This window comes from Sinocyclocheilus rhinocerous, unplaced genomic scaffold (assembly GCF_001515625.1).
Source record: "Sinocyclocheilus rhinocerous isolate Xijiao unplaced genomic scaffold, SAMN03320098_v1.1 scaffold1784, whole genome shotgun sequence".
Taxonomy (NCBI): Eukaryota; Metazoa; Chordata; class Actinopteri; order Cypriniformes; family Cyprinidae; genus Sinocyclocheilus; species Sinocyclocheilus rhinocerous.
Window position 1 is genome coordinate 197,063 of NW_015624569.1, and position 15,617 is coordinate 212,679.

At 37.7% G+C, this 15,617-nt stretch overlaps 1 protein-coding gene across 1 annotated transcript; it reads left to right on the plus strand.

Moving 5' to 3' along the window:
- The first annotated feature begins 3,545 nt into the window (after positions 1–3,545).
- Positions 3,546–9,650, plus strand: LOC107744246 (uncharacterized). The gene is made up of 5 exons (XM_016557779.1): positions 3,546–5,025; positions 6,946–7,082; positions 7,901–8,538; positions 9,089–9,457; positions 9,556–9,650. Exons 1-5 carry the CDS (start codon positions 3,676–3,678, stop codon positions 9,648–9,650), a joined length of 2,589 nt encoding a protein of 862 aa, XP_016413265.1. The 5' UTR covers positions 3,546–3,675.
- The last annotated feature ends 5,967 nt before the right edge of the window (positions 9,651–15,617 follow it).

The window sequence follows — 15,617 nt, forward strand, 5'->3', positions numbered from 1 at the left end:
CTATTTCTCTGACAATGGAATTGCCCATGCACATTAATATCTCATTTTGAATTTTTGGACTTGTAAAGTCCACATGTCCTTCCAACCAAGTTGATAGCTCAGCATCATCTTCCGCTTTGTATTGCAGGAGCTGGATAAAATTTCCACTTTGTCTGTCAGCTCCTCTAAATAGCAGCCCTTGTCGTGCCAAGTACTTTGCACCTTTGAATATTTTCATTAGATTTTGTCTTGCTCTTTCTTGTTGTTTTTCACACTCACGTGAAAGTTGCACATCAACAGGACATATCTCCTGAATCCTATCATCAGAGCTACTTTGTGACACTGACTGTCTTTATGAGCATCAAATTTTTCTACTGCCTTTTTCCAGTTTCGAAAGCCATTTGAAATAAAAGCTGGATCCTTTTTTGAAGCAAGCTTTGACTTGGAATTTGCTAAATACTTTGCGCAGTAAAAACAAAGGACACCCTTTAACGAAGGACAGTAATGAAGCCAAGAATATTCTCTAAACCATTTCTCCTGAAAGTGAAGAGTCTTGTTTGAAAGAGTCTGAGTAGGCATAAACTTGACATTTGGATGACTAGGACAAGGTCCAAGCTCTTCTCTCTCTCTTGCATTTTCTCCTATCCGTCTATCCTCTATCTCGATCTCAGGGACCTAACACACATTATATACAGCTAAGTTGAAATATATTAATGAATTTACCCCCCTTATGAAAATGATTAAATATAAATTCTGGTCACTATTTAAGGTTTAATGTAAGTACTTAATTGCTCAATTTTTACGCACCTCATTGTCACCATTCCCTGTACTGTGATCTTCCTGTACTCCCTCTTTCTTGTCCCTAAATATATCAGAGCGGATGGTTGACTATATCAGCTGTTGATCTACCTATGATAAATTAAGTGGTGGCCCTGTGAACTCTCACTGACCTTAATGTCACCTCCTTCTGCCCTGTAAGCGTCCTCTTGTCCTCCCTCTTTCTCACTATCTTTTTCCTGAATCAGCCAGAGCAAATGAGATTATCAGAAGGAAAAAAAAAGCTTAATGATTTGTCTGGATGGTCTTGTGCAGTATTTTCCCCCTACAATTTACCTTTACATTCATCAATGCATGTAGAGTAACTAAACAGTAATTAAACAATAGAGTAAACCAAACAGAATGCAAAACAATAGCAGCTCAAGTTTTCAGCTCAATTTTGGCTTTCATTTTTAGCTCAACTCACCTCATCACCTGGTTTTGAACTGTCACCACTGTCCTGGTATTTGTCCTTCACTGTATTTCTCAACTTTCCCTGAAAGTATATTATACTTTTAATATATGAATACAAAGAGGCCAACATGAGTTTCAACATGAAACTTCTAAGATTCTTTTGGGAAATCTATGCTTTCACCTACCTCAAAGTCATCTTGTTCTGCCTTAAAGTCTTCCTGCCTTGCCTTTCCCTCTCTCTCTTTGCACTTACAATAGTAAAGCAGACCAAATGTGAATTTCGAAAATTACACTGTGTATATAGTGCTAATTTCCTGTTCTGTCAGCTCACCCTTATTTTTTGTGCTGTCCCAAAGAAAAAACGAATATCACTTGATTGCCTTTTCATTACTGATGTCTCTGTAAAATGACATGACTGTGTTAGCCAGCAAGACAAAATTACTTATACTACATAATTTACTCCCCCAAGTCATTCCAAACCTGTATGTTGTTAGGATTTATAAAAACAAAATGAGTAGGCCTATTCTGAAGAATATTTACACAGCTGTGCAATAAAATCAGGCCATACAACACAAACCTCTGGCTACTTGGATTACATGGAGCTTTTAGTACACCTTTTTAATGCTTTAACGTATTTGTCTCTTGTATTCTACTATTTTATTGAATAGACTGGAGCGGAAAATGTTTTGTTATGAAAAGAAACAGTAATTGGGTTTGGAATGGCAAAAGGGTAATAAAATTATAACGAAATGTTCATTAAAAAACTGGATGTTCATTTTTAGGAGAACTATCCCTTTAAATTTCAGAACAGACCTGATATGGACATATCAATATAAAAATGGTTGTAGTCACTTGGAGGTTTATTGTTCAAAAAACAGAGAAAAAGTTTGCAAATAATTTTTTAAAAAATAATGGATGTCATTCACAGCCTAAAAACACACGTTTTACCGTGGTCTAAGTATGAGGATGATAAATCTCCCACGTTAATTAATTCACAGTATATACAGTATATTCACTCGTGTGAATTATATATTGGCCTAATAATTATCTGACGGTGAAAACAGCCCAGTTAGTGTTTAATCACATCGCATACTTAAACGCATTGTATTACGTTAAATGTAGCTACGCAAATGTTTGCATCCCTGTATATCACTGTCGGTCTTGAAAGGCTTTTGTGAAATGTCCGTCAAATATTAAAGTTTAACTGCTTAGCATAATCTTACCTCGCACTCCGCTGAAAACTGAAGCCGTTAAACCGACGCGCTGCTTCTTTGCGAACTGTTAAGCCCGCCTTCTTTGATTTGATTGGCTAACATTTTGACATTGACGAGCGCTGTTAGAGAGCTGAGGCAGACCACGCTAAAAAAAAAAACTTTTTAATCGTAACATCATATTTTAGCAGTTCATAACACAGTGCAGCATATTGGCCATATCTGATTATTGGGGGGGACTTGTCCCCCTCAATGTATATTGTGGTTACGGCCCTGATTTGTACTGGTTGTTGCCCGGGAAACAAAGGACGCATTTCATGGATGCATTTAAACTAGCCTTTGAAATTGGACAGCCTTCTTCATGCCGCTGTGATGCAATCATGCCGATGTGATGTCATTCCAGCCTTCGAAGAATGAAATATAGATAATGTGTGTTTGTATCGTAATTCCCAGTTAAATGGTTCACCCTGTTTTATTATTGTGACTATTTGTGTTTACAATTAAGAGAATGTACTGTTAACCTTTTCAGATTAAATGAGTTTTGCAGTTGTTATTAGATAATTTTCATGTGCATATCTGGTAATTATTGTTGATTCACAGCATGCAACAACATAATAATGAACACATGGCACCATAAATGCCAAAGCATTTTAAAAGTCTTTGGAGCAACCTATCTTTTTTTTTTTTTTTTTTAAAAAAGGGAATTTTTTTTTTTTTTAATTTGCCTGCATGGCAAATGTGTAATTAAAACTTTGTCCTCTTTTCCACTGAGGATTTTTTTTTTTTTTAAAAAGGGACATTTATTTATTTATTTAAAACATTTATAGGTCAACTTAAGAGGAGCTACTCCAAAAATATTCATTAATCCACATCTGGAATAGTAAGCTACTAGTGAAATTGAAAACTACATAATCTTAATTGGAATACTTAGAATACTAGAATATTAGACTCATGAAAAAGCACCTGTAACATTTTGTTTGTTGTTTAAAGGAATAAATGTTACAACGGCTTGCCATAGCGCTTGCAGAAAGCGAGAGAGTGAGGGAGGGCATTGCTGCTTAAAATGCTGTGAATGTGACAGCCAATCGACCAGACTGCCAGCCTCTGCTTGGGGAGGGAATGTGGAGAAACCTCCATGAGGAAAATGCGCGCGAAGTGACGCGACACGCGCCGCTCTACAAGTGCTCTGACTATCTTCCACGAACAGCGCGAGAAGTGGGGCGCGAAACCGACTAGCCCGTTTGAGGGGACAAACATGACTGTGGTGCCCGGGGAGAACCTCGACGAGACTGTGGCATTGGCAGCCCTGTCCCAAGATGTTTACGACCCTGAACGGGCAGACCAGGAGTGCTGCGAGCGGGTGGTTATCAACATCTCCGGCTTGCGCTTCGAAACCCAATTAAAAACACTGGCTCAGTTCCCTGCCACCTTACTCGGTGACCCCAGGAAAAGAATGCGCTTCTTCGACCCTCTGAGGAACGAGTACTTCTTTGACAGGAACCGACCGAGCTTTGATGCCATCCTCTACTACTATCAGTCTGGAGGCAGGCTGAGGAGACCCGTCAATGTTCCTGTGGACATCTTTATGGAGGAGATTAAATTCTACGAGTTAGGAGAAGAAGTTATTGAGAATTTTAAGGAGGACGAGGGTTTCATCAAGGAGGAAGAGCGACCTTTGCCCGAAAACGAGTTTCAGAGACAGGTCTGGCTGCTGTTTGAGTACCCCGAGAGCTCTGGACCCGCGAGGGGCATCGCAATCGTCTCGGTGCTCGTCATTTTGATATCAATTGTCATCTTTTGCTTGGAGACTTTACCAGAGTTTAGGGAGGACGGGAAAATGTACGAGCACCTCGCATTCAATGGAACTGCTAACGTTAGTTCAAAGAAGCCCAATCCATTCACAGACCCCTTCTTTATTGTGGAGACCCTTTGTATAATCTGGTTCTCCTTTGAATTGCTCGTGAGGTTTCTCGCGTGCCCAAGCAAGCCCGCCTTCTTCAAGAATATCATGAACACAATTGACATCGTGGCTATTATTCCCTACTTCATCACCTTGGGTCTGGAGTTGGCCGAGCATCAGGGCAACGGCCAGCAGGCGATGTCTCTGGCCATCCTGAGGGTCATTCGCTTGGTGCGGGTGTTCCGCATATTCAAGCTTTCCAGACACTCGAAGGGGCTTCAGATCTTGGGCAAGACCCTGCAAGCGAGCATGCGAGAATTGGGTCTCCTCATATTCTTCCTTTTCATTGGAGTAGTACTGTTCTCCAGCGCCGTGTATTTCGCCGAGACAGACGACCCTGACTCGGGGTTCAGCAGCATCCCCGAAGCCTTCTGGTGGGCAGTGGTTTCCATGACAACTGTGGGCTACGGGGACATGTGCCCAGTCACCATCGGTGGCAAAATAGTGGGCTCTTTATGTGCCATCGCTGGTGTGCTCACCATTGCGCTTCCAGTGCCCGTCATCGTGTCCAATTTCAATTACTTCTATCACAGGGAGACCGAGCACGAGGAGCAGATGCAGTATATACTGACCAAACGATATTTTCTATCCCCTAACCCAACCCCAAACAAACCTAACCCTAAACCTACCCCTTACAGAAAACCTGTTTACATTGTTCTACTTTCAGATAAACATCATTTACTATTTGTAATAATTTTTTTTCTTTTGTGGGGACTGCATGCCGGTCCCCGCAATGCCAAAAATATCAGGTTTTACTATACTTGTGGGGACATTAAGTCTCCACAATGTAGCATAAACAAGTACACACACACACACACACACAAAGTGAAGATAGTAGATATTTACATTTTTATATATATTTTTTTACATTTTTTGTTCATGGACAGTTTAAATGATATGAGATATTGCTCAATGTCTTTCAGAATTTGAATATTTGGTTCTGTGGAATGAAATGTGGAAAGGAACAGGATCAGACTTGTTACATAAAAGTGTCATTTTTTAGATAAAACATAATCAACAGAGCTCGGCACCACATTCTTCCAATACAATGCACACTAATCATAAATTTCACTCCTAATAAATCCTAAAATATTTGTCCAAAAAATTTTAGTAGATTCATAAATTGAAATTGATATATATATACACACACACACACACACACACACACAAAGAGGAAATACCATTTAAAAACCTTTTCATGGAATGGTTTGCAGGGTATTAAGTTTAAGAAATATAATGTACACTATTATTAATTCCTGTTTTCATGTAGGGAACAAGCACATGATTTAATTAAATTACACAGCAATATGACTATGTCTATAAATATAGTAGTTTAAAGAGTAAAAGTGTATGAGATAAGACTTGCGGTATGCAGATTACAAAACTAGAATATTTAATTCTAAAACAACACTGCAAGTTACAATTGTAGACTTTCTTTCTGTGCTGTTTGTGTACACTAGGGGGCGGTATGTGTCTGATGTATCACTTTGTCAATATCCTTTCTGTAGATTTAGTGGTTGCTGGTAAAGCCAGAATTTATAATTCAATTGAGCCAGTGTACAATAAAGTTTAAGGCATTATTTATGTTTACCACATTATCTATAAATGAATTACTACAATATAATATTGAACAGCGACTGTTCTTCAAAATAAAATGTACATTTAATAGTTGTTCTTTGAGGTAACTGTTTCAGAGTAACAAATTCCGAGAAACTGTTACTATATTATGTTACAATTTATAGTAAGATAATGCAGAATAAATAGCTAAAATTGCATCTTGAATATGTAATATATATAACTGTAATAGCTGAAATCTGTCTGATATGCAAGGTTAATGTGGCATCCAGTTATCATAAACAGTCACTGAATTCATTGGGGAACAACCAAATATACATTCTCATCAATCTAATTACAGAATCCTTAAACTAGTCCCATAAACAGAGCAGTGCACAGCATAAATAATGTTGATTAATAAATAGATCTTATATTAGATGCATATTCTTAACCCAGGGTCAGTCCACGGCAGCCGTGGGACTGCTGTGCCAGGTTACACGAGGAGAGAGTGGGGGTATTTCCTGACCCACTTTAACATTGTTGTGTTGCATTGACCTGTTTAATGTTTTATGAGGGAATGCTGGTCTGGTCACATGAAAAAAAAAAAAAAAAAAGCAAAAATAAGACTGACATATAAAGACCCCCGACGTCATATTGTATTGTGTGTTATAGATTTTACACACGCACACACACACACACACATGACTGCCATGTTCACTTCAGCAAAGGTCATGTTATTCCAAGCTGTGGATACTTTCATAATCCAGGAACCTTTGGCACTAACAGTTCATCAGTGGCCATCATGTGACTCTCATATACCTCCTCGTGGCCCAGGAATATTGTCCCTTAATACTCTGTCTAAGGATCTGAATACGCAATGACAAGCACAGGGGTTTTTTTTCTGCTGGAAAATATGGCAAGCAAGACACAATAAGAGCGACTGCATAATGCTGTTGTCATGTGTGGCACTCGTGCTATTGGCTTGTGTTACAGCTCACAGGTGTTGAATAGGTCAGTGTGACTTTGTGGCTTGCTGCAGTTGTTGGTGCAGTGAAAATGAAACAGCACGGCTTTAGCTCTGGCTTTCACAGGGATGATATTTACATGGTTGCACGGCAGCACGGTGTTGATATTCCTAAAACAGTCTAGTTAGGGTTTCCTCTGAATGATTCAAATTTTTAAACTGATTCAGCTAGACTGCTTAAAGGGATAGTTCACTCCAAAAATGAAAATTCTGTCATTATTTACTCATTCTTATGTAATTATGTAATTTAATTAATATATGTAATTATTCTTTTAAATATTTAATTTAATTTAATTTATGTTTTGGAGTATTAAAATATGTCAGTACTTCATAATCAGAGACAATTTACAGTTTAAAAAAGTAATAAAGAAGCAAAAAAGCCTGTTGTATAATTGTATAAATAATCTTTGTCAGAAACTGAAATAACTAAAAAGTTTAATAAATAAAATTGTATTTAACAATTTAGAGTAATAAACAATTGTCAACTATTTTTAATATCAGTAGTGTTACCGCAATACAATAGCACCAAAAGGATGGAGTGCCATTAGCCAATCAGTGTCATGATGTTTATGTTGCTGCAAAGTTAGTGTCATTATCCAGATTAAGTCAGTTTAGAATTATGAATTATATTCTTATCTGACAATGTCAGTGTAGTTAAATTGGCAATATTACATGTCTTTTAAGTGAATATTATGTTAAACCCCAACTAAGCAGGCCAAAGGTGACAGTGACAAAGAAGCAAAACTCCATCAGGTGACAGTAGTGGATTATAAAAACCTGGGATAACATCTAAAAACTGAGTAATATCTACATGCTACAATTTAGTTTTAAATATTATAATTTTTAAACGGCCAATTTGGATGTTGTTGTTTATTACGGTAACAGTCAGTGGTGTTACTATCAATGTCTTACTGTCGATGTTGGTGGTGTTATTGGTGTTAGTGGTGGTACCATTACAACTGGTGGTGTTACTTTCAGTGCTCTTACTGTCAGTAGTGTTACTGTTGCTAGTGTCACTGTCAGTGGAGTTTCTGTTGATGGTGTTACTGGTGGTGCCATTACTGCTGATGGTAATACTGTCAATGATGTTACTGCCATTGCTGTTACTGTTGATGGTGTCACTGTCGATGGTGTTACTGCTGGTGGTGTCACTGTCAGTGGCGTTTCAGTTGATGGTGTTACTTTCAGTGGTGGCATTACTACCAATGGTGGTTCTGTCGATGGTGTTACTGGTGGTGCCGTTACTGCTGGTGGTGTTACTGTCAATGACGTTACTGCCAGTGCTGTTACAGTCGATGGTGTCACTGTCAGTGGTGTTACTGTTGATGGTGTTACTGTCAGTGGTATCATTACTACCAATGGTGGTTCTGTTTATGCTGTTACTGTTGGTGGTGTCACTGTCAGTGGTTTTACTACCGGTGATGGTGCTGTCTATGGTATTACTGGTGGTACCATTACTGCGGATGGTGAAACTGTCAATGATGTTACTAACAGTGCTGTTACTGTTGATGGTGTTACTGCTGGTGGTGTCACTGTCAGTGGTGTTTCAGTTGATGGTGTTACTGTTTCAAGTTTATTTTGTACAGCACTTTTCACGATACAAATCATTGCAAAGCAACTTTACAGCAAATTAAGTTTCTACAATATTTAGTGGTAGCTTATCAGTCAAAAGGGTGCTTCGACATGAGTTCCGCTCCGACTCTGCTGGGGTGCAGGCCATCAGTGCGAAAAAGCCTAGGACGCTCGCAGAAAAGATTCCAATTATTAACAAAGGGCAGTTTCTGTTCTTTACACCATGACAATAACCATTCATTTAAAGCAAAAAGTCTACTGAACCTTTCGTGTCCTCGTCGATACGTGGGAAGCGGTCCTGACACGATGATCGTCGTCGCGGGCGATGTGCGGCGCACCGTCTCGATCAGGCTCCTGAAGTCCCTCTTCAGTGTCTCCGTCTGCCGCAGCTTGGTGTCGTTAACCCCCGTGTGAAGCACGACCGCTCCGGTGCTCTCGTCGCCCTTCAGGATCACGGGTATCTGCGCAGAAACATCGAGAACACGAGCACCAGGGAAACAGTCTGTCAATGTCAATGATGTGACATTCAGCAACAGCAGCACTGAGTTAAAACGACAGTCTGTACTGTCAATGATGGCATTACTACTGATGGTGGTTCTGTTGATGCTGTTACTGTTGGTGGTGTCACTGTTAGTGGCGTTACTGTCGATGGTGGTTTTACTACCGGTAATGGTGTTGTCTATGGTATTACTGGTGGTACCATTACTGCGGATGGTGAAACTGTCAATGATGTTACTAACAGTGCTGTTACTGTTGATGGTATTACTGCTGGCGGTGTCACAGTCAGTGGTGTTTCAGTTGATGGTGTTACTGTCAATGATGGCATTACTACTGATGGTGGTTCTGTTTATGCTGTTACTGCTGGTGGTGTTTCTGTTAATGGTGTCACTGTCAGTGGTGTTACTGTTGATGGTGGTTTTACTACCGGTAATGGTGCTGTTTGTGGTATTACTGGTGGTACCGGATGGTGATACTGTCAGTACTGTTATGGTCAGTAGTGTTAATGTCAATGGTGTTACTACCAGTGGCTACTGTCGATGGCATCAATGACAATGACATTACTGTTAGTGATGGTGTTACTGTTGATGGTGTTGCTGTTCAATGGTGGTGTTACTGTTGATGGTTTTATTACTGCCGGTGCTGTTACTGCCAGTAGTTTCACACTCAGTGCTGCTGTTGCTGAAAGTGTACAGTTAGTAGTAACATTATATATTTGACTATAATCAAATGTGGCTAAGTGTTTACATTTTTGTAAAAATCTTGCAGAAGATTTAGGTTTAACATGTTATTATTTATTTATACATTATACATTATTTATTTATTGAGATGTTTTTCTATTCAAGCTGCACTACCACCTGCATTTGAATATTGTGTGCTATGTCACGCTGCTGTGACAGACTGACTGCTCTGTGGCAGTTGTGCAGTGTAGAACAGTTGTCCATCTAAATTACGTTGATCACTGGCTGTTAATATTTATGAGGTTTATATATGGGTTTGTAGTAGTCATATTGGTATTTATAGATGCAGAAAACATCTTTAGCTGAAAAATGAACATTTTCTATTCTTCATTGCCCAATTCTGGTTGCTGTTATGCTCTGCAACTTTATCATGCATATCCAATATGGATTAAAACATGTTCAGGTCCCATTTGACCTCTAAAAGTTGTGTTACTGTGAGCTGTTTCCCACTCTAAAAAAGACAATATAATTTTGTTGAGTGTTTTTTACCATTAATGGCAGCATAAGAAATAATATCATTATGTATAATAACACAATTTAACTAACAATTATGTCTTAATGCAAGGATTCCCAAACTTTTTTGGCAGCCAAACCGCGTTGACATTAAAAACACATTTGCATGTTAATGGTTCTCTGATTTCAGTTAATGGTCACATGGCATGCAGGTAAACAAAAACAAAAATTCTTCTGCTGCTGAAACATCCATGGAAAACAAACAAACAAAAAACAGACCATACCCTGATACCAGCTGAAATAGTTGCTGTTTTATTTTACAGTATGGGAACCCCCTTTTGGGAAACCATGTCTTAATGTATGAATTTGTATGAATTCATAATGTATGAATCTCATTCAAGAACTCTTTCTATACAGCCTGTTTATCTAATGTACTCTAAAATCAGTAGCTCTGGTTGTGGCTTCTGGGTGTTCCAGTCGTGCTAAAATACACAATAAAATAACAGCTTTTAACATCTTTTAATATGCAATGGCTAAGAGTTCTGTTCTCTCTTTGTTTACAGGTGCAGTCATTAAAATGGACTTCCTGTCCTTCAGATCTGCATATACATGCAGCACAATATCATCAAGGCAATATGAACCTTCACCAGAGCAGCACTACGTGGGACAAAACAAACTTCATTTTAACCGCATTCACTTGTTCCTATCAAAGGAATTATGCACAGTGTCTCAAAAGGAATCATATGGTCAAATGTGGAATCTAACCATGAGGAAATAGGACAACGTGGTGAAGATAAAGAAGATGTTTTGAAGCGCGCTGAGGTAGAAACTATTTACTTGAAATCACAGAGTACATGCACAAACAATTTGTGAGATGCATCTTGATGTTTATCTGCCCCTAAAACAACAACATGCTACTGGGACAGGTGTGTGTGAGTATGTACACGTGAATATGTGTCTTCAGACCAGCAGTGTCATGTTTAAACGTTACAGATCATGTGCTATACCAAAACATATTATGGCATGCATGGAAAGTTGGGCAAGGAATAAATCTAGATTATTATGTTAATTTATTTTTTATTTTTCAACAAACGCAGTAGTCATTTTATGTGGGAACAACTATCAATGACAACAAATTACTTGACTGTTGAGGTTAACATTGTTAAATATCTATTTTTTTTTAAGTATCATAGGTTTTATATAAAAATGGAATCGGTTAAACTGGTGAAAGGTTATTTTTCTAGCTTTTTAAAATTTTGCTAAATCATTTTCAATTTTCTTTCTTTTTTCCACTCTATTTTGCCTACAGTGAAAAGGAAATGTGTATACATGTAGAAATTCTGTCATGATTTCCTCCTGTAATTGTTTATGCAGTACAAACACTGAAACGCAAAGGTTGCTGCAGGTTTGTGTCTTTATTTCTTTTATGATTATTGATATAGTTTCATAATCACCCATCACTGAAAGCATCTACCTCACTGTCCTGATTGGCTGTTTTACTATGCGTTTACCTCACTGTATTGAGTTACGTCAAACAGTTCACAAGCCTTATTTCTGGAAACAGCTCGAGCATACAGCATACGTTTCCCCACATTATTGTCGGATGTGTGTTGTCCTGACTTTGTCCATTCTGGTTTTGGGCAATCATTCAATCCAAAAAGTCATTACAATAATGTAAAGCTGGCAAGTAAACACTCATCCCAACATGCCCCACAACAGAATAAATAAGAGATTGAAATGTATTTCCCCTGCTTTCTAATGATAGAGATATATAGGCCTAAGAATTGAAATCTATAAATAGATTTTATTAGCTAAAATGTGGGAAGTTGCAATGTGATAGAGTTTATATGCTAATGATGATACTTGAGAGATGATTGTACAACAGTAGATTTTCCTAGATGAAATGTGTATATTATATATAATGTCCCTATTTATATAAGTAATTATTTCGTTAAGGTTTGTTCATGAGCACACATGTATCCATTTCAATTCCTGAAATCCTGACTTTACATGCATACTGTATGAATATCTGCATCATGTCAAAATAATGTCCACCGTCCAGTAAATTATCTTGTCGTTTCTGTTGCTCTGCTGCTTTGAGGTCTTCCATGTGAAAGCAAGATGCTTCATAATGATTTCTTCACATTGCCATTATTTTCACTCTTTCATTTCATTTACAAGCTAGTTTTGATGTATCACCTGTTCTCTGCATCTAAATTGGACATTACTACTGTTTAAAAATAGGACAGACAGAGCAGTAATGGCTGACATTGATTCATTTAAATGGACAGTTTGTTTAAATGAATTAAATCGCTGAGTCATTTGAGTCATCACTCAAAGTTCTAAAAATTTCATTTTTGCCTACAATACAGTTTATATAAACTTTTGCAATACAGTGATACAGTCATATTTTTCAATTACATTACATAAATTGTGTCAAATATTGCAGAAACACAGACCCAGAGCAATTCATTTATGAATTATAAATCATGTTTGGTCCATCATTTCATATTTGGCATAGACAGTGTGTTAATATGATCATGTCAATATAAATTGCACGGCTTTAATCATGTGTTTTACACATGGTTTTCATGTTGGCTGCTGCCCAGTCATTAGACCTGATATGAGCTGTGATACAAACATTTACTTACACATTCGAGTAATCAATAGCATGAATGTATCATGCAGAACAAGCAAAGTTTTTATTATTAAACTGTAATGATCTATATGAAAGACCGCAGGGTAGGGGACGCCAGAAACAACTTTCACAAATAAACCAAAGTGACACTTATTCCACATACACTCAGAAAAGCTCTTTCTCTATCTGCTGTGACCGTTTTTTTGATTTGGTGGTATTTAACTGACTTCTTTGGACATACAATATTTTATGAAGTTTTTATGAATTCAAAGCAGGCCAAGTTGTTGACTAAGCTAACATGAATGAATTCTAACACTGCCACTGGCAGTTACCACATTTGTTATGGCTGTGAGTTACACTCTAAAAAATGCTGGGTTAAATACAACCCAGCGCTGGGTAAAATATGGACAAGCCCAACAACTGGGGTGTTTTGACCCAGCGGTTTGATTAAATGTTTAACTCAACCTTCTGGGTAGTAACCCAACCGCTGGGTCAAAACAACCCAGTCTCGGCATTTGTCCATATTTTACCCAGTGCTGGGTTGTATTTAACCCAGCATTTTTTAGAGTGTAAGAAACAGGAATTGAATGGCTTTTTAAATTTTAAAATAGACATTGAACATTATTTCTTCAAAAATAAAAAGTTAACCACTAGCTGCTGAATTCAACTTCCTGTTCAACTAATAAATATTGTTTAAATAAATTAACATGGACAACAATAGATTTAATAACGATAATAGAATTAACATCCACCTTATTTTTAGCGTAAGAGTAGGCGCAGCCATTTTTAACCTGCAAGGCTTCCGGTGTCAGTAGCTTCCAGATATTTTAGCTGTACAAAAACAGTCTTGCTGCAAACTGGTTTTTGTTATCATATTATTTCAAGTCATCTTAATCCTAAACACTTTGAGTTTGTCACTTACTGTTTACTCCACTTTGTTATTCTTCTAGTAATTTACCTATAGTGGCCAATGAATCGCACAGTCACAGGAAATAGCTTACTCTGATGTTGAATAATAAGTGAATAATAGGAAAAATTGGATAACTTTTATTAAGAAGTGCTGTTACTTTGAACTGAGCTCTTAGACTGTAATTTGGTCATCTTGTAAATCAGATGTTTCTTATATGAAAATGGCAGGTAGATTTGCAGCATTTTGCAGAAGAAAAGTGTAAAAAAATATCACAATTACCCCTGTCTGCTCTATCTTGCGGTCATGGATGCTGCTGACGTTGATACTTTGTCAGTTTTGCAGAGTTTACACAGGCTGCACCTTCATGTCATGATTCTTCAAATGTGGCACTCCGTTCATACGGCTCATATCATTCCCTACACATCCCTGATATCCACACATGCGATTTCTATGCTAGATAGATCATAGATGTTCCATTATATCTCCGCTGACTGTCTGCTGCGTGTACTCACACATGTAACTACACTGTTGCCTAAGCAAGAAACGCAAGTGTATGTGCATTTCTGACATGTTCCTTTAATACCACCTTATAAATGAAGTGGTATATATTCAAAGCAGGGAAATATATTTTCAAGCACTCCATTACATAAGCTTATCGTGTATTTATGAAACCGTTGTGAGAAGTTATAAAACAGGCAAAGTGTTGCACAGTTTAGTACCGTATGTGTCTGTTGTTTGTTCATAGTAAGCAATAATGCATGATAAATCGTATGAATACAATGTTGCTTTGCACATGATGTTAACTGGTTGCTCATGCAAATATATTTCTTTACTAGTGCCTTATATCATGTATCATATCATCAGCGAACAAAACTGAAATTGCTATCCATTCTAGATCATGAATTTTGAGATTATGATGTCACTGATTCCTTTTGTAATATGAATGTATTGCACTCAAAGTCTTCCTGGGATTGTAATATTCTTCATATACGCTCATGTAACATCCTGTGTTTCTAAAGGACTGATCCCCATGTTTCAACTTTTCAGCAATGCCCAGTATAAAGACTCTTCACATCAACATTTTGGCATTTGTGCAACAGAAAATAATCCTTTCATTCATAAACTTTTTTTTGCGGTTAAAGTAATATACAGGTTCAGTACAAGTTAAACTCAGTTGACAGCACTTGTGGCATAATGTTGATTACCACACACAACTTCTTCTGGGTTACAGTAAGGCACTTATAAACAAGGCCTATCCATAACTGTAAAAAAAAAAAAAAAAAAATCACTGTTTCAATAGAGCAGGATTTTAGTGTAAAAAAAGCATATTTGTAAAGTTTTATTTAATTCTGCAATGTAGACTTTAAACCCTACAGCAATAAAAATTACAAGCACAGCTTTACAGTAAGTAATGTTTTGACAGAAGCAGGGCCGTGCACAGACATTTTGAGGGGCAGTGGCCCAAACCAAAAAAGGGGCACTAGGGGGATGGGAGCTTGTTAATACAAATTATCCAGTTGTTACACATTTAAAATTAATAGAGAAGACAGCACACTCTGTAATATTTTCAGACTTTATTGTAGATGTTTTTTATACGAATGGGCTCTCCCTCACTCTCTGAGCCTGCTTCTGCCTCATTTTCAATGGAAGTAGGGGAGCGTGGGGTAAGTTGAGCCAGTGGCTAAGTTGACCCACTCCGTTTCTTGGCAACTGTACACGTTTACTCTCAGGTGACCATGTATTTTGGAACCATCCATCATTTCTGCCAGACTGTATGAAGGAGGAACACATGGGGGGGAATGGAAGGCACCCATTTACTTTAAAAACTGTTTTTGGCTTGTCAAAGTA

Bases quoted from the DNA above. Each gene is read 5' to 3' on its own strand.
- LOC107744246 (XM_016557779.1), top strand. From the start codon at position 3,676: ATGACTGTGGTGCCCGGGGAGAACCTCGACGAGACTGTGGCATTGGCA. The intron at 5,026-6,945 runs GTTTACATTGTT...GGTGTTGAATAG, and splicing joins CTACCCCTTACAGAAAACCT to GTCAGTGTGACTTTGTGGCT. The intron at 9,458-9,555 runs GTAATGGTGCTG...TGTTACTACCAG, and splicing joins TGATGGTGGTTTTACTACCG to TGGCTACTGTCGATGGCATC.